Source organism: Trichoderma gamsii, assembly GCF_001481775.2.
Source record: "Trichoderma gamsii strain T6085 chromosome Unknown Scaffold_15.2, whole genome shotgun sequence".
NCBI classification, from domain to species: domain Eukaryota; kingdom Fungi; phylum Ascomycota; class Sordariomycetes; order Hypocreales; family Hypocreaceae; genus Trichoderma; species Trichoderma gamsii.
In genome coordinates this window covers 319861-335019 of record NW_020171352.1, presented here as the reverse complement: position 1 = coordinate 335019, position 15159 = coordinate 319861, and the positions used below count along the sequence as shown (strand labels likewise).

General features: G+C 50.4%; 4 protein-coding genes across 4 annotated transcripts; 2 read left to right on the top strand and 2 right to left on the bottom strand.

Moving 5' to 3' along the window:
• Positions 1-1180: 1180 nt before the first annotated feature.
• Positions 1181-2400, bottom strand: TGAM01_v205015 (translation machinery-associated protein 46; the record flags this gene model as incomplete). The annotated part of the gene is made up of 2 exons (XM_018803530.1): positions 1181-1703; positions 1766-2400. The coding sequence occupies 2 exons, from the start codon at positions 2398-2400 to the stop codon at positions 1181-1183; spliced, it is 1158 nt and encodes a 385-aa protein (XP_018663227.1).
• A 2467-nt stretch (positions 2401-4867) lies between these two features.
• TGAM01_v205014 (RNA recognition domain-containing protein) lies at positions 4868-6660 on the top strand (the record flags this gene model as incomplete). Its single annotated transcript, XM_024549557.1, has 6 exons — positions 4868-5098; positions 5160-5189; positions 5985-6149; positions 6211-6284; positions 6340-6604; positions 6658-6660. The coding sequence occupies 6 exons, from the start codon at positions 4868-4870 to the stop codon at positions 6658-6660; spliced, it is 768 nt and encodes a 255-aa protein (XP_024405689.1).
• An 857-nt stretch (positions 6661-7517) lies between these two features.
• TGAM01_v205013 (hypothetical protein) lies at positions 7518-8524 on the bottom strand (the record flags this gene model as incomplete). Its single annotated transcript, XM_018803532.1, has 4 exons — positions 7518-7720; positions 7842-7859; positions 7926-8318; positions 8500-8524. The coding sequence occupies 4 exons, from the start codon at positions 8522-8524 to the stop codon at positions 7518-7520; spliced, it is 639 nt and encodes a 212-aa protein (XP_018663229.1).
• Positions 8525-9564: 1040 nt separating this feature from the next.
• Positions 9565-10320, top strand: TGAM01_v205012 (hypothetical protein; the record flags this gene model as incomplete). The annotated part of the gene is made up of 2 exons (XM_018803533.1): positions 9565-9612; positions 9685-10320. 2 exons carry the CDS (start codon positions 9565-9567, stop codon positions 10318-10320), a joined length of 684 nt encoding a protein of 227 aa, XP_018663230.1.
• Positions 10321-15159: the final 4839 nt, after the last annotated feature.

The window sequence follows — 15159 nt, the reverse complement described above, 5'->3', positions numbered from 1 at the left end:
CATGTCCGTCTTTTTGTCTCGTCCTTGGCACTACTGACTTATACCTGATACCTACCTAGGCAGATGCGTACAAAGGCAATTGGCAGAAGCAAGCCCGATATTCGCTCAAGCCCCAATCGTCAAAAGTCACTTTCCCCATGCACCTCAATTGGCTGTTTTTGGCGGATGAGACGGCCAATCTTGAGGGGAGGGTTTCCTCGATGACATTTTGCCCATGGGGCCGGGCATCTGCTTGAGGACGTCATCAGCGGGAGAGGCAGCATATCATGAGGGGTCCCTTGTTTTTTTTTTGGCGGCGGCGGCCGGGCCAAGGAAAAATAGAAAAAACAAACTGAAACCTTGTGTTGCAGCGGAAGCAAGGCCAAGGCAACAACTAAACAGCAGCGGACATGGGCTGCGTCGAATGAAAATACCGCAGGTGTCACTTTTCATCTGCGTCTGCACGGGTAATTATTTGAGTTGCTGCGTCATATGTGAGATGCTATTGCCGGTTTTAAGGCCTAGGAGGGCCAGTTATGCGCAACTCAAGGCAGTCCTTCCACACGAGCAGCGAGTGCACAGCCCAAAGCAGAAACGCTCTACGAATCAGATATGCAAATATTAATGCAGCCGTACTGCTCTTCCGCTTTAGGATGCCTAACAAGACATCAAGAAGTGACATAGCCGCATCCTTCACCTTTTTCTTCTTCTCTTTTTTTCTCATTTCTGTTTTGATAGTCTGCAATAAAGTAAATATCAAACCGCTTGTAGAGTGTATTCATCTACCCTTTGGGTGACTAGTATCTGGTTCCAGCTGTACCTCTTCTTCCTGTCTTTGTTTTGCGTCTTGAGCTTTCCCGTCTTGGGGACTGTCAGTTGCAATACTAATCTCTCCCTTTTTCTCTTCCTACTCATTCGAGTCCCTTCTCATCAAGATCATTTCTAATGTGAAGCTGATGCGGTGCCAGTCTAATACAAGGCAAGTAAAGTAGCGGTATGAAGTAAAAGTGTACGGCCACCGCCACAGCCGTCCACATATCCAAGGCAAGAAGCTTTCTTTACGAATAGCATATCACCGCGGCCCTCCTGGAGACCATTGACCATTTCTGGCTCCAGCAGGTGCTCGGAATTCCCTCACGCAGTATTCGCAGAGATGGGAAGCTTGGAATCGCCTCAGCTTTGAGTGCTATTCCGCAGCCATTCAAGCAGCAGGTACTTCTTGGCCTGCCTGTGCGGCCGAAGAAGCCTCTCCAGTAACATCGCCTCCACTCTCACCCGCCTCGCCAGCGCTGTTGTCCTCATCTGCTCCTTCTGGCGTGTTGTCTACCGCAACTGGAACCAATCCTTCATCTTGCAGAACCTTGAGGCGCTCCTCTTCCTTCTTCTGTCGTAGAGCCTCAGTCTCGCGACGCAGCTTCTCCAAGTTCCAAGGGTCGTCTTCATCATCACTCTCTGCCTCGGAATCATCATCTCTCCACTTGCCACTCTCGAAGAGGGCACGACCGGTGTTGTCCTTAGCCTTGCGAGCTTGTTCCTCGGCGGCCTTCTTGTCCATACGCTCCTTCTTCCACTTGGCGAATGTCTCAGGCGTAACAGGTGTCAGCGTTCCGGTCAGCTTGTGGCGTTCCGACTCCAAGAAATCTTCAAGGGTAAGAGTCTTGAGCGGAGATTTATCAAGAAGGGCCTTCTCAGCCGCTCTCTGCTCTTTTGTCTTGAGAATAAATCTAAATGTACGCATTAGTATAATTCATTTAATTTGGTAGTGAGTAGGCTCCATGTAACATACCCAGGCGGGAGAGCATGCTTATACATGCACTTATCGCCACCATTTGGACAAATCCAAAACCAACCATACTTGCCGTCCTCGATGGCCTGGACAAAAAACTTGCACACCTTGTCGGTCGACGTCTTCTGATTGCCCTTCTTGGACAAGACAACCTTGCGCAGTTGCTCTTCATCCCAGTCTGCAGAAGTCTCCACCTTCTTCTTGTCATCCTCCTCTTCTCTAACATCCGTGTATAGGTTCTTCTTTTCTGTCTTTCGTTCGATACTCAAATCGTGAGCAAACTTGCACTTCTTTCCCTTCTCGCAGTCACCCTTCTTGTAGAAAATGCAGACGACCGTTTTGGGGTCGACACCGAACGGGACTTTCTGAATCTGAGCTGGCTTGTTTAACAGCGCTTCTGTTTCTCTTTTGGCATCTTCAGCCGCCTTCTTCTCCTTCTCACGCTGCGCCTTGTCGGCCGCCTTCTTTCTCTCTTCTGCGCTTCCACTGCCCTTCAAGTTGGCCGTCATCTGCTGAATTTGCCTCTGTGCTTGCGCTCCTTTCTTGTTCTTCATGCCAAATGTCCTGTCCTCCACGAGTTTCGCGGCAGATGGCTTCTTGCCACCACCGACTTTCTGCTCTTTCTTCGGCGGCATGATGGGCAATCGATCGTTGAAGGACGCTTTTGGTGGGGTAAGAAAAGAGATCGGTATACGGCAAAAATGCAAAATGAGGTCCCAGAAATGGAAATGTGATGAGTATCTGATCTCTTCAACTCCCCTCTCCTCCCGAATATACCTTTCCAAGGGAGAGCCAACAATAAAAGATGTCGTGGTAGATTTTTTTTAAGACTGTGGCGGCGATTCTTCGCGGGACACAAAAGTTGGGTCCAAGTTTGGTGGGTTTGCCAAAGACCGGTGGACGGATGAAGTCACTGAGGTCACGTGAGAGGTCCGTTTATCCCATCTTTTATGGCAGGCCGCTGGACATTACATGCGCCAATACTCCGCGATGAGCTAAGCTGCATTTGGAGCCAAAGACTGGCCAATGTAACACGTCGCAAGCCAGAGCTACAGGTGTCCTTCTACGGAATTGCTCACGATTGTCACAACCAGCGTCCGTTATCACGAACATACCAGAGTACCCGGTGAGCTTGGAAAGCATAAGCTGAACCGCTGCGCATTTTGATTGAATCCTAGCTAACCAATTGGCATTGATATAGTCGGACAGCGGTATTGCGACTAGCTCAGACCAAGCTCCGGTTCCAGCGCGGCGTCTTCACGATGATCTCCGACGACGACCTTTACAAGCTTGCCATTTTCCTAGGCTCCATTTCCATGATACTTATCGTGGTGTACCATTTTCTAGAAGTCAACTCAGAAACCAAGCCAGTCGCTGTGTCAAAAAAGTCATGATAAAGCGAAAAGAAGAAATGCAATAACAAAACACTGTCGGACGTTGGGGCGGCATGCAGAGCAGAATCAAGAATCGCAAGGCCAGCTCAATCATATATTGGAGGAATGAAACTGGCAAGGCGATTGACCGAGGACGGAGCAAAGCCCTTGAGTTGGTGGTGGCGTGACGTTGAGAGGAGAAATTCCCAGCCTTTGATACCACCTAAATGGGAGATGCGCAAAGAGACGATACAAGGGTGAATTGCATGAAATAGACGTATCAGATGGCATATCGATCTAGTAAAGTGCGTCTGATTTAAGAATTGATAGCACATGCTTTAATTGCCCGCCAAATTTCACCCGCCTGTAACCCACCTAGCACATGCATTTGCGTTTTGAGCCTAACATCGATGTATTTGCATTGACGCTATGACTTTTCCTCGATAGATATCTCAGTTTGCCATTATTTAAAAGCAATTCTTAGCAAGCGACAGCCATTCCGCATTTGTGAGCATTTGCAGCAGATACTACTTCAATACGCCTCCTTCGTCTCTCTACCGATGAGCAAGCACAAGCCAAGGCAGCGCATGCATCAAGTAGTTGATGAAGTCGCACCTGTATTACGCTCTGCTATGAACAAAGACATATCTTTCGTTTACATAGACGAAACAAAGGTGGACTTAGTCGTTGCCAGCACCTCTCCACCATTTAGATCCATAAGATGAGGCTACCGTACAAAAACCGTTTTCTCTTTGTCACCCACTTCCGAAATCAGCAACCAAGTAGACTAATAAGCCAGGGGCAAAGAACGATAGTAAGACCTCCATACAATGCATGCCCCAATACTGGCATATCAGCGCAGAGATGTGGTGGCAAATGCATTTCTATCAACGAGGCCTATACGCATATCGCCATTGGCAGAACTCGCGGGCTATCGTGGCTCTTATGCCAGAATCTGGAATTGCTTGCTGCATTAGTGCAGTGGGCTGGCTGACTTTTGTCTCACATTGACTGACTCTAGGCTATTACTACGCCAACAGGCTGGCTGACTACATGTGCTTGGCCCTGGAGCGAGGGAGAGTGAGCTGAGGGAGCCAACTTAAGGTACAAGCTGTTTGGCGGGGCGGCACATGTTGTGGCAGGTACATCCTCCTGCTAGCGCTCGCCTCAGTGAAGGGCCGCCCCTTTGTTTTTTTCCCAGGCACTAACAGCAGGCGCTACAGCAGGTGCTGAGCCTCTGGCCGGCACGCGTTCCTGCGCCCGCGTTGCCGCCCATTTATCTGCTGCGGTGACTCCCCTCCTCGCAACCTCGCCTCTTCTTCCTCGCATCTCCATTCCTCGCCCGGCTTCGCCTCTTCACGTAGCCGCAACCACAGACTCTCTCATTCGTCTTTGACACCCACGCCGAGCCAGACTCCAGCCAGGCGTTTTCCTTCTTTTCCTCACCAACCTCTCGCAATCCGTCGGATCGCTGAACAAACGCGCCCTTGCCGAATCTTCCCTTACCAGCAAAGCTGTTGTGATCTGAGCCAATTCACAAACCCCAGCACGCGCATTCTCTCGGTTAAGCCTGATTCGAACCGCTTCTCGCGAACCGTAATCCTTGACCATTCATCCTTGATTGACTGTCGCTTTCGTCAATCGTGACCACCCGCTGTCGACGCCGCTTCTCGACAGAATTTTCCACACCTTCTCATACAAACCTCTACCAGCTACCAAACTCATCATCATGTCTACCAAGCTCGACAAGCCTCTTGACGAGATCGTCACCGCCCAGCGCCGCAACTCTGTCCGCCGTCGCTCTCTGCGACGCACGACGGCTGGCCGCCCTACTACTACCGCCCCTGCCGGTGGTGTTCAAAAGACTGCCGCAAGGGCTAACCGTGGCAATGCCGCAAAGGCCACTCCCGCCAAAGCTGCTGTTGCCCACGGCGATAGCAAGGTCATCGTCAGCAACTTGGTACGTTGTGCCCACTTTCTATCAATGGGGTAAAGAAAGGCCATTTGCTAACATTTCCTAGCCCAAGGACGTGACGGAGAAGCAGATCAAGGTATGTTTCCGTTGAGACCTTTTTTGTCTCCGGACTTTGTTCGACGTTTTCTTCCTCGCCGTACTTGCTTCGTCAAGACGGTCATCCCTCTGAGAGGCATTCGATTGCCTTTTTGGCCCAAGCCACTATAAACCGCTCAAGCCTCCCTCCATTGCCGGCGCTCGGGTAACGCCACGCGCAGCACAGGCAAGTCGAGGCCGTCCTCATTTTCGCACAGAATGCCCGCAAATACCTGGTCAGTATTTGGCCGAAGCATGGCGATAAATCTAGAGGACTGCAGCAACTCTGCTGATGAACGCTGAAGCGTATTCGTCATGAGAAGCTGCGCTTGAGCGAAAGAAATTGCTGGCATAAAGTTGGCCAAACGAGCAAAGCAGCGTGTATGTGTATCCAGGAAACCCGTATTCAAGATCAACAGCTTGTCTACTTCGCGCGCAATCTATGCCTGGGGGTCTTTTCCAAACAAGTGCTGGTTAGCGGGCATTAATTGTGGATTTCATTCTGTCATTCATGATTCCCACCTGACTTATTCATGCGGGACGATCATTCTTACACTTTGGCTCCTTTGGTGTTTCCTGTCATCGGTGTGGCTCCGGGGGTGCACATATTCTAAGCCTCTCTATCTTTTATCCTGGGTTGCTGCTCGCTGCTATGCTCGCTGGTCTTCTTGTTACACTTCTTCTTTACATCGAAATGATGCGATACTCTGGGACTGGATCGGCGAACCTCGAAGTCGGAAACAATATGTTTGTGCAACCATTTGCTTCCGTTTAACTGACACACATTGCCACCTAGGAATACTTTGTCCAGTCTGTCGGCCCCATCAAGAGGGTTGAGCTGTCCTACGGCCCCAACTCCCAGAGCCGAGGAATCGCCAATGTCACCTTCAGCAAGCCTGAGGGTGCCTCAAGGGCGCTGCAGTCTCTTAACGGACTGTTGGTAGATGGCCGCCCCATCAAGGTAATTCGGTTCTTGAGCATGGGAAGCATGACGGGATTCAGGCTTACTTTTGAATGTGTAGATTGAGATTGTTGTTGGTGCTGCTCAAGCCGACAAGGTCATTCCTCCGGTCAAGAGCCTAGCTGAGCGTGCAACGTTTGTCCCACCCATCCCAATTTCGATCAGACAGATAAGCTAACCCTCAATGCAGTCAACCCAAGGCTCAACCCAGGTCTGCCGCCGGCAAGAAGCAGAACACTGCTGCATCCAAGGCCACTGGTGCCAAGGGAGCTGCTGCCGCTAATGCTAATAAGAAGCGACGCGGCCGCAATGCTCGCCCGGCCAAGAAGACGGCCGAAGAGCTCGACTCAGAGATGGCTGATTACTTCGTCAATGCCAACAACAACGAGGCTGCTGGTGGCGCTCCTGCCGCTGCTCCTGCCAATGGAGATGCTGCTATGGAGGATGAAATTATGGTAAGCTCAGCTCTCTGTTGAGAGATTGGCACAGCGGCTAATTCACATTACAGTAATGGTATTCTTTTTCAATACTAGGTGTGATGGCGTTCCAATGGACCTCATGGTTTAGATATCAGTGCATAAATGAGAAAAAAAAATTGAAAACTGGCTCAGCGCACGACAGGTTAATAAAGCGTCGGGCGACGTCGCTCACGGAGATGGTGCTACCAGATCAGATTATCTGGGTTGTGATTTTGGGGGCTTTGGGGTATGAACTCCTTTCGACATGAGATTTGCTTTTATTCTTTTTTAATTCATCGTTTCTCCTGGACTGGGGCAGGCAAAAGGTTGCAGTGAAGTGTGTAGCAAAATACGATTTAATTAGCGAAATAACAAATTCTCAGCGACAAGATCAATATCAAACGAAGCGAATAAGCAACTAGTCAACTTGCTATGATGATTACTGTCCTATGTGTAGAGATGACTTGTATTCGGGTTATAGATCTCGGTCGACCCTATTTCAAGTTACAAGCTGAAAAAAAACTATAGCGTTGGGCATGTCGTCAAGATACTTGAGGGCATAAACCTTAGATCTATACAGAAGCGACATTGAAGTTGAGAGTGGAGTGCTTTTGGTGAAACGTCTTCCACTCACAACAGCCATACTAGGAGTGCCTTCTTTTTTTCAAATCATTTCTCAAGAGGCTTCTGGATAGCCTCTGAAGCCCACACACACACAGAGTTGAGCAATAGGCACATACTCGTAACCAGAAACGCTTTTTTTAGTTGACAGTTTTTTTCTTTAAATTTTAAGAATCCGTACTCCTAAGTACTAGCCGTCGGGGTCCCGTTAAAACAATGAGGCACTCGCCAAGATTCCATTTCCAGTGTGCAGTAGTATCTCGTCATCAGAGCGAAAAACTAAACTTCTTTACGCCTTTGGTGCAGCCTCGCCCTCCTTCTTCTCCTCGCCCTCAAGATCGGGGATGTCCTCGTCCTCGTCGTCGGAGTCAGAGTCTGGGACGCCAGAGCTGCTGAGGTCGGGCATGCCTTCCAGGCCCATGGCGCTCATGTCGGGCATGCCGCCGGCGCCGCCTCCCAGCTTTGAGAAATCGATGCCGCCGAAGTCGCCGCCTAGAGAAGAGAGAGCAGATTGTTAGTTTCATGTGATTGATCCCTTGACGCGTTCTCAAGATTCAAAGAGGGGGTTTGATTGGGGGATTTGAGCGCAAAGAGGCAGTTCAATGTTACGTACCCATTCCGGGCATGCCACCTATTTCACCAAGATGTCAGCAAACAACTGTCATTGCTACATGTAAGCCAGTAGAAGGCTACTTACCCATATCACCAAACTTGGACATGTCGTCATCGGCAGCCTCGTTCTGCTCATCCTCGTCAACCCACTTGTCGAAGTCGGTCTTGAGGAAGTGCAGCTTCTTGTTCTCCTTGAGCAACCGCGGCCAGTACTCTTCCTTGAGCTCCTTCTTCTGCAGCTTCATCTCGACGTTCTTGGCAGTGTGGTTAATCTTGCTCTCGGCGGGGTCGATCTCGGCAAACAGTTCCAGCTCAACGTGGTAGGTGTTCTTGAGGGTGGCTGATTTTCCGGTGAAGGTCACCTTGGTGGGCTGAACGTCGAGCTTCAGGTCCTCCTTGGCGACATCGGGAACGGAGATGGTGAGGTAGACAAAGTTCTTGGTGGGATCGGCCACGGAGGAGCGCTGGGCCCAGAGAACTAGAGCGTGGAAACAACTGGGTTAGATGACTATGTTCCAACCAACAACAGCGATGAAGGGCGCCACTCTAGCAGTGGGAGCGAATTGGGGGCAAGCTGTTGCAACGCATCATAAGGCCGTGATGGGGAGAGAATCCTGCGTGGCGTGGCGGGACATGCACGCAGCTTGGCAATTACACACCTTCGGGGGTCAATGTCTGAGCCATGGTGTATGTGAGGATTGTGTATCGCAGGAAAAGGATTGATTGGCGAAACTGGTGGGAGAAGTCAGTCGAGCGCGGAGGTGGTGGTGGTTTGAGGTGTAATTAGCGGGATGCTGAGTCGAGTTTCGAAGAGCTTACGTTAATAAGGCTGTGGACGCAGAGAGCAAGCAGCGGGTGAAACGATCAAAAGGCAGGGAATGGAAAGCGCCAGAAGCCAAAAGATTTGGCGGGCAGGGCTGATGAGGGGCACGATGCGGCAGTACCCCTCTGCAGCGCCGCGGCTGAGGCAAACAGCAAGTACCCCGCTAACGCTGCTCTGCTCCGTTCCGCATCTGGGGGCTGGGCGCACCACCGCAGCTGCGACTGCTTAGACGCCTGATGCAGCCCCAGAGTAGTGATAGGGCTCTGCGATAAGGCTCCAGGCGCGGCTGTTAGGGGGATTGAGCCTTCTGGAGAGGGGTAACAGAGAGGACGCAGCCAGCCCAGCTTTCAGCTGTCCGTGCTACGGGATCTAAATAGATGCTTGAATAGGTAACAAGCCTTATACTCTCAGGCTGTGCCATTGGCATTGCTTAAGGCGGTGGCCAGCCTGCTGTAAGATATTAACATTTCATGCTCATGCCCATATTCCTTTTTCGCGGCGGCCTCAGCAGCCAAACAGAGCCGCGGCGGGGTAAAATACAGGGCGTTGAGAACATGAGGTCCTGAGGGATACCTAGCCACTGCGAAAGCCACACTGTGGCTGGCACCAGCCCCCATTACGGGCCAACCGTCTAGCCCAGTGACAATTCAACTCAGCCTTGGACCTTTTCGCTGCGATAGACAATCCTCACCAAACCCTCGCATATCCCGCCACAGCCTCGGCTCCACCAGCGTCGTCTTTGTGCTTCGCCCTACGGCTCGGCGCAGGCTTTCACTTTCGAATGATATAGGCCGCCGATTTTGCGTCGTTGTTCAGCATTGGGCCACGAGCCCTCGCACTCAGCCATCGCGCCTCGTCATCGTCTTCTATTCCTATCTTTAAAACGTGATTGGCGCCGACAATGGAGACTTTCAAATCCCTTTTCGCAAAGCCAGATCCCCAGGCGCAGGTAAGGCATTCGGCGCTGTTGATGATGCTCGTCTGGCTGTTAGGCTTACCCGATTACTGACCATTAATACAGATGCGAAAATGTAATCAGCTGATCCGTTCCAACGTCCGAAAGCTCGATCGCGATATCGCTCAGCTCAAGCAAGTCGAGATCAAGACCAAGAATTTAATCATTCAAGCGGATAAGCGTGCTCAGCGAGACCCCTCAAGGTCCAAGCAGGCGCAGCAGGAGGTTCGAACTTTTGCGGGCGAGCTTGTGCGCACGCGGAAGGCGTCGCAGCGGCTGGTTACGACAAAGGCGACGCTCAACTCGGTACAGATGCAGGTCAGCGAGGCCTTTGCCGTCCGCAAGATTGAGGGATCCATCCGAGCCAGTGTTGGCATCTTGAAGGATGTCAATTCACTCATCCGATTGCCCGTGCTATCTGAAACGATGCGCGAGCTGAGCGTCGAGTTGATGAAGGCGGGCATCATCGAGGAGATGATTGACGAAACGCTGCCCGAGGACATGGAGCTAGAGGACGAAGAGGGCGAGGGCGAGATTGAAAAGGTCTTGGGAGAGGTCCTCAAGGAGAAGAAAGAGCCTGCTCTACCCACCACACCGCTCCCCGAACCGGAGAAGCCGGTTGCGGAGGAAGAGGAGGACGAGGAGGACGCCGAGGCAATGATGGACCAAATGAGAAATCGATTAGATGCTTTGCGCAGCTAGAGTGGGAACAAGTCGTTTTACATCCCGCAAACTTTGGATTAAAGGCAGCGGTGTTTTGGCGTCTGGTCTTCTGGTCTTCTGGGAGGGGAGTGTTTGACGTGTGTACATACAGAATTGTCCGGGAGGGGGGGGACCGTTTTGCCCCATTCTTCATTTTCATATACACTTTCTGAGCGACATGGTATCAGGTCTGTTCATTCTAGGGTAGAGAGCCATGTGACTACCTATACTGCTTCAATCTATCTAGATCTCTCTCTTTGTCTCCATCTGCACAAACCCCCCTGTGTCTTGACGCTATTCGTTACGAGAGAGCCCATGCTCTTTGTGGGTTTACACGCATGACAGCTCTACGTGTGGAGCGCCAGCGTCCAACTTGCCTAACTGAAGCATGGGCTGCTAGCTGGCCCAAGGCTGACTTACATACAGACGGTGGAGTTTTACTCCGCTGCTGTGGTCCTGCAGTGATGCCTTGAGGAGACTCCAGATCGGCTGTGGAAAAGTGGATGTTGAGGCCGATTTGCGTCGGACCTTGGCGGTTCTGGGGCGAGAGGAGCCCCGTATCCGGTTGTTTAATACGCGGAAAGATGTTGTCTTGCATTAATACAACAGAATGGACTGTGGTCTTAACAAGGGGTGCTCATCGTACCTATAATGGGATCTGCTAATCCAAGGTCTCTATTTGGGTTGACGACTTGTCATTACCTGATTATCGCTATCTAGCAGAGGCATTTTACTCCGTTCTGAACTCTCTCGGGAGCTATCCAATTTTTTTTTTTGTGTGCTTTCACATATGCAATATAGCTATCTAGACAAGGTCTACAGGTTTACATATTCCAAGCGCTGAACCTTTGCTTGATGCTGAGAATAGAGAATTTCTGACTATGACTAATTCTCACTGTTGACAACAACCTACGAATATAGTTACTCCAAGTCCACCAGCTCCCAACAACCATACAATTCTTTAAACAGAGGTAGAATAATACTATGCCTTTTATTTGTCATGCTAGGCAACCCAGCTCCATCAAATTTCTCTAATTTGTCCCATAATCCTACATAGAGCATCATTATCCCGGGTAAGCATATAGGTAATTCTCCGTCGGCGATACGTGCTGAGCAAGGCAACAAATATATTTCGCACCCAGAAAAATACAGCGCATAGAGGAGAAACAAAAAAAAATCCAATAGAGAAGTTGTATTATCTACTATATCATAGAAACGAGGAACACAAAAAAAAACAATTACTTTAGCAGTCAAAAAACTGCGTCATCCGGAACTCGAATCCGGGCCTCAACTTTTCAATCGTGACAATGGAAGAGTTGAATCCTAACCCCTAGACCAATGACGCTTTCGGTTATTAGTGAGCATTAAAAAAAGCGACTAAGGATCTAACCCGCTCTCTCCGCGTTTTCTTTCCCTCATCATTCCTTTGTAATCCTACCGCGGGAAGCACATGCCTTTCTCCCCGAAGCACGGATCCATGTACGACCAAGTTCTTGGAGCACTTTCTGTGGATCCTTCACTTTAGACCCGGCGCGGAAGATCCGTGTGCTGGGGGCCTCTTCTTTATGTCAAGTCCCTTGTCAACAAGGTCCAAGCTTCCTCCCCAGTTGGGTTAACAAAGCGCCGAGGTGAATGAATCGCATGAAAGAGAAGGGGGGTGGTGGAACTAGAACTGGGTGCCTGGCAATTATAAGAAACACACGGACCGACCCAGGAACATGGGCGAAGCAAAGCCAGACTCATGTCAAAACAAGGGACCTTGTCTGGAGAGGGGAGTTGCGACTGTAAAGCTTTGGGCATTGCTACCCTTTGGAAATTGATCTCTAGTGTCATTTTCCGCGCCGTCGGGTCGGGTCCGGTGTATGGATTTTCAATCTTTTCTTTTTGCTTTCGGCCTCTTTTAACTTGGCTGCCTGTCTTCCTTTCATTTCCCCTTCCCGTGAATTCGGTTCCATGGCTGGCCAGGCCGGTGTCCCACGATTTTGGGAAGTCATTTTTCAGCTGCAGGGGCCCCTTTTCACTTGAATCGCGATATAATAGTCTATTAAATAGTGATACTTGCTAACGTATGCAGGAACATGACTTGTTTGTGACAGGTACGCTTTTCTTCAGCCGCAGGTCGGCGATATCACGGGCAAGAAAGCCTCTTTCAGGCAACGGCTACAAACACTAAAGCAACAAACTATAAGTTCAAAAAAGGAAAAAAGAGACCGGAAAGAGGGCGCTCCTAGGCCTAACAGCCACCCGGATGCGATCCGGAAGCCCGGACCGGCAAGCAAGAGTGTTAGCTGGAAGGGCTTCTCGTGCAGGGCAGGGGAGAAGTTGAGCTCGGAGAGGTTCCATGGCGTTGGTTTGGCCGTCGCTATTCCCTTCCCTCTCTCGCTCCTCCCAGGGATTAAGAAGAAGCAAGGGGACGACGAATTTGGAAACCAGTAACATCTCGCTCCGCGCTCTTTGAACCGGTTCCAAAAGGGGAAAACTTCACGATCCATGTCGAGATTTGGCAACCCAGGCTGCCTCTTATAAAAGAGGAGACAGGGGCTGTCGTTGGACGGTAGCGAGAGACGGCGGTCGGGGAAGCGCTTCCGAGAAATTGAGGACTGGGGCCGCCGCCACAAAAACGTGCCGGGGAAGCTCTGCCAGCCACACCTGTCTAGCTCACCTAATCTGAGGTTTCATTTGTCATATTGTGGCTTGAGACACACAGTTAGTTGGGTTTCTGAAATCGGAACGAGCTAGGGGCGTGCGGCTCTTGTCTCCGGCAAAACGCCAACGCCAAAGCTGGGCGGCTCGGGATGGTAGCGACGTAGCCGACAGAGCAAGCAAGCAAGCAAGCATCTGAAAAGCCACACACACACCACCCCCCCTTGGCCAAATCTCCTCCTTCATTTTGACGCCATCTTGCTTTTCTTAATTTTAGTTTACCCGAGAGAAATCCGAACTTATTGTTTCTTGGTGGCTTCTGAAGTACGGGGTAAACCTGGGATATGCTGGCCTAACATGTGCCAGAAATCCCAAGAAGCCGGAGAGCCGAGAGAGCTCATTTACCGAGCTCGGGAAACCCTTGGTTCTTCCTCGCGGATAAGTAAGCCAAAGGATTCACAAGCAAGGTAAGAAGACAAGAAAGAGAAATGTAGGTGCCTAAATCTCAAGTTTGCTTGCCCGATCCGTCGCCCGGTTGTCGCGATCCTGTCATCCATCTACCTGTCATCCATCTAATGCGACGAGCCCTTGGATCCTTTTGGTGGTTGTGGCTTATCGCGAGTCATCGTCTTCCTTTTTTGTTTGATTGAGGTTTATAATGCTTGGACGGTTTGCCGGTTTCGCGGCATGGCAGGAAAAAAGCAAGGGAGCGTTATTATAATGAAGGATGCTGGGCATAAGGATAGTTGCTCAAAGCAGCTATAGTCGCGCCCATGTCACGGCGTTTGACGAGCGAGTTCCGAGTTTTCTCCCCAGAAAGACAAGATGTCACTGATTAAACAGGAAGCAAAAAGGAAAGCTGGCGGGGACAATTGTTCGGAGTCACAACTTGGGCAATCGCGCAAAAGCAAGTAAAAAAAATAGAAGAAAAAGAAAAAAGGCATACAGTAGACCGAATACACCGCAACCACACCGCACTGGACTTCTCTCTTCCTGCGCACAGCGCATACGCAAACAAGTTCACGATAGGGTCCTCTCGTAAAAAGGACTCTTCTGCAACGTTGCCATTTAGCCGTTCGGTCAACCACCGCTTCAGCCGCTGCCACAAGCTTGTTTGGCGATGCCGAGCCATTTTGCCGACGGGGCATGGGAAATTTGGACTAGGGAAAAAGGGTCTTGCTCCACATTTTGGAATGTTCGAAGAAGAACTTCTGCAGCGGAGCGAAAAAGCGAAGTGCGCTTCGGAATCGGACCTCGTGGGGACCGGTGGGGTATTTGGGCGCAAGATTCCGAAATGCTGGGTTGGTCGAGAGTTGACAGCGGTCACTAAATGAGGACCGTTCGGAAACGGACCGTAATACTAGTAGTGTGCGAATGACTAGTGTAGTGCGCAATAGGCTGTAGCAGTGCCGTCAAGGGTTGTTTTCCTTTGTAATTTTGTTTGGGGGTGCAGTTTCTGTCAAGCTGTGTTTGACAAGGGCTTTTGTCGTGAGCTATCGTGAAGCAAGAATCCACACGCATTTTGACATCTGAGTTGTCTTTTTTGGTGTGTGTGGTTGATCGCCGGCCTCCATCTCCGAGAGGGCAAAGTGTGGGTTTGGGTTGGTGCCCGAAATCTATGACTCCACGCGGTGTAGTAACAATGGGCGACGTTCACCTTGATCGCGATGCTACAAGAGATTTTTTGCATCTACTTGTGGAAACTACAAGGCTGCTTGTGGCTGAATTGAGAAGGCATTGAAGCGAATTACGAGCGCGAAGGCCACACGAATAGCTGTATATGGTAGTTGCCTTTGTCATCCTCACAACCCGAATGGAGGTACTCTCGAAAACGGAGAAATTATTTCCAGGAGTCAGGACAAGAAGCCACATAGCAAAAAAGAAGCCGTCCATATAAGCAGAAGAGAAGAAAAATTTTCATAGCCTATTTGATTACACGTGTATTGCTTAGCACTAGTGACTAGAGTTGGAAACGGCAGCTGTCAAGCCGACACCTTGGATAGGTTAAGCTGGTTTGGCCGAACAAAGAACGCAGAGAAATCGGTGCTAGCTTTTTGGCTATTCTAATCCCTCCCGCCGGGGCACAGCGTGGACGATCCCGGATGCAAGGGAGGGCAGCATTGACACGAGCAGGGCAAGGATTGAAGGTAGTCATCAACAATCCCTGGACTGAGGAAGCCCATAAGATTGGGCTCT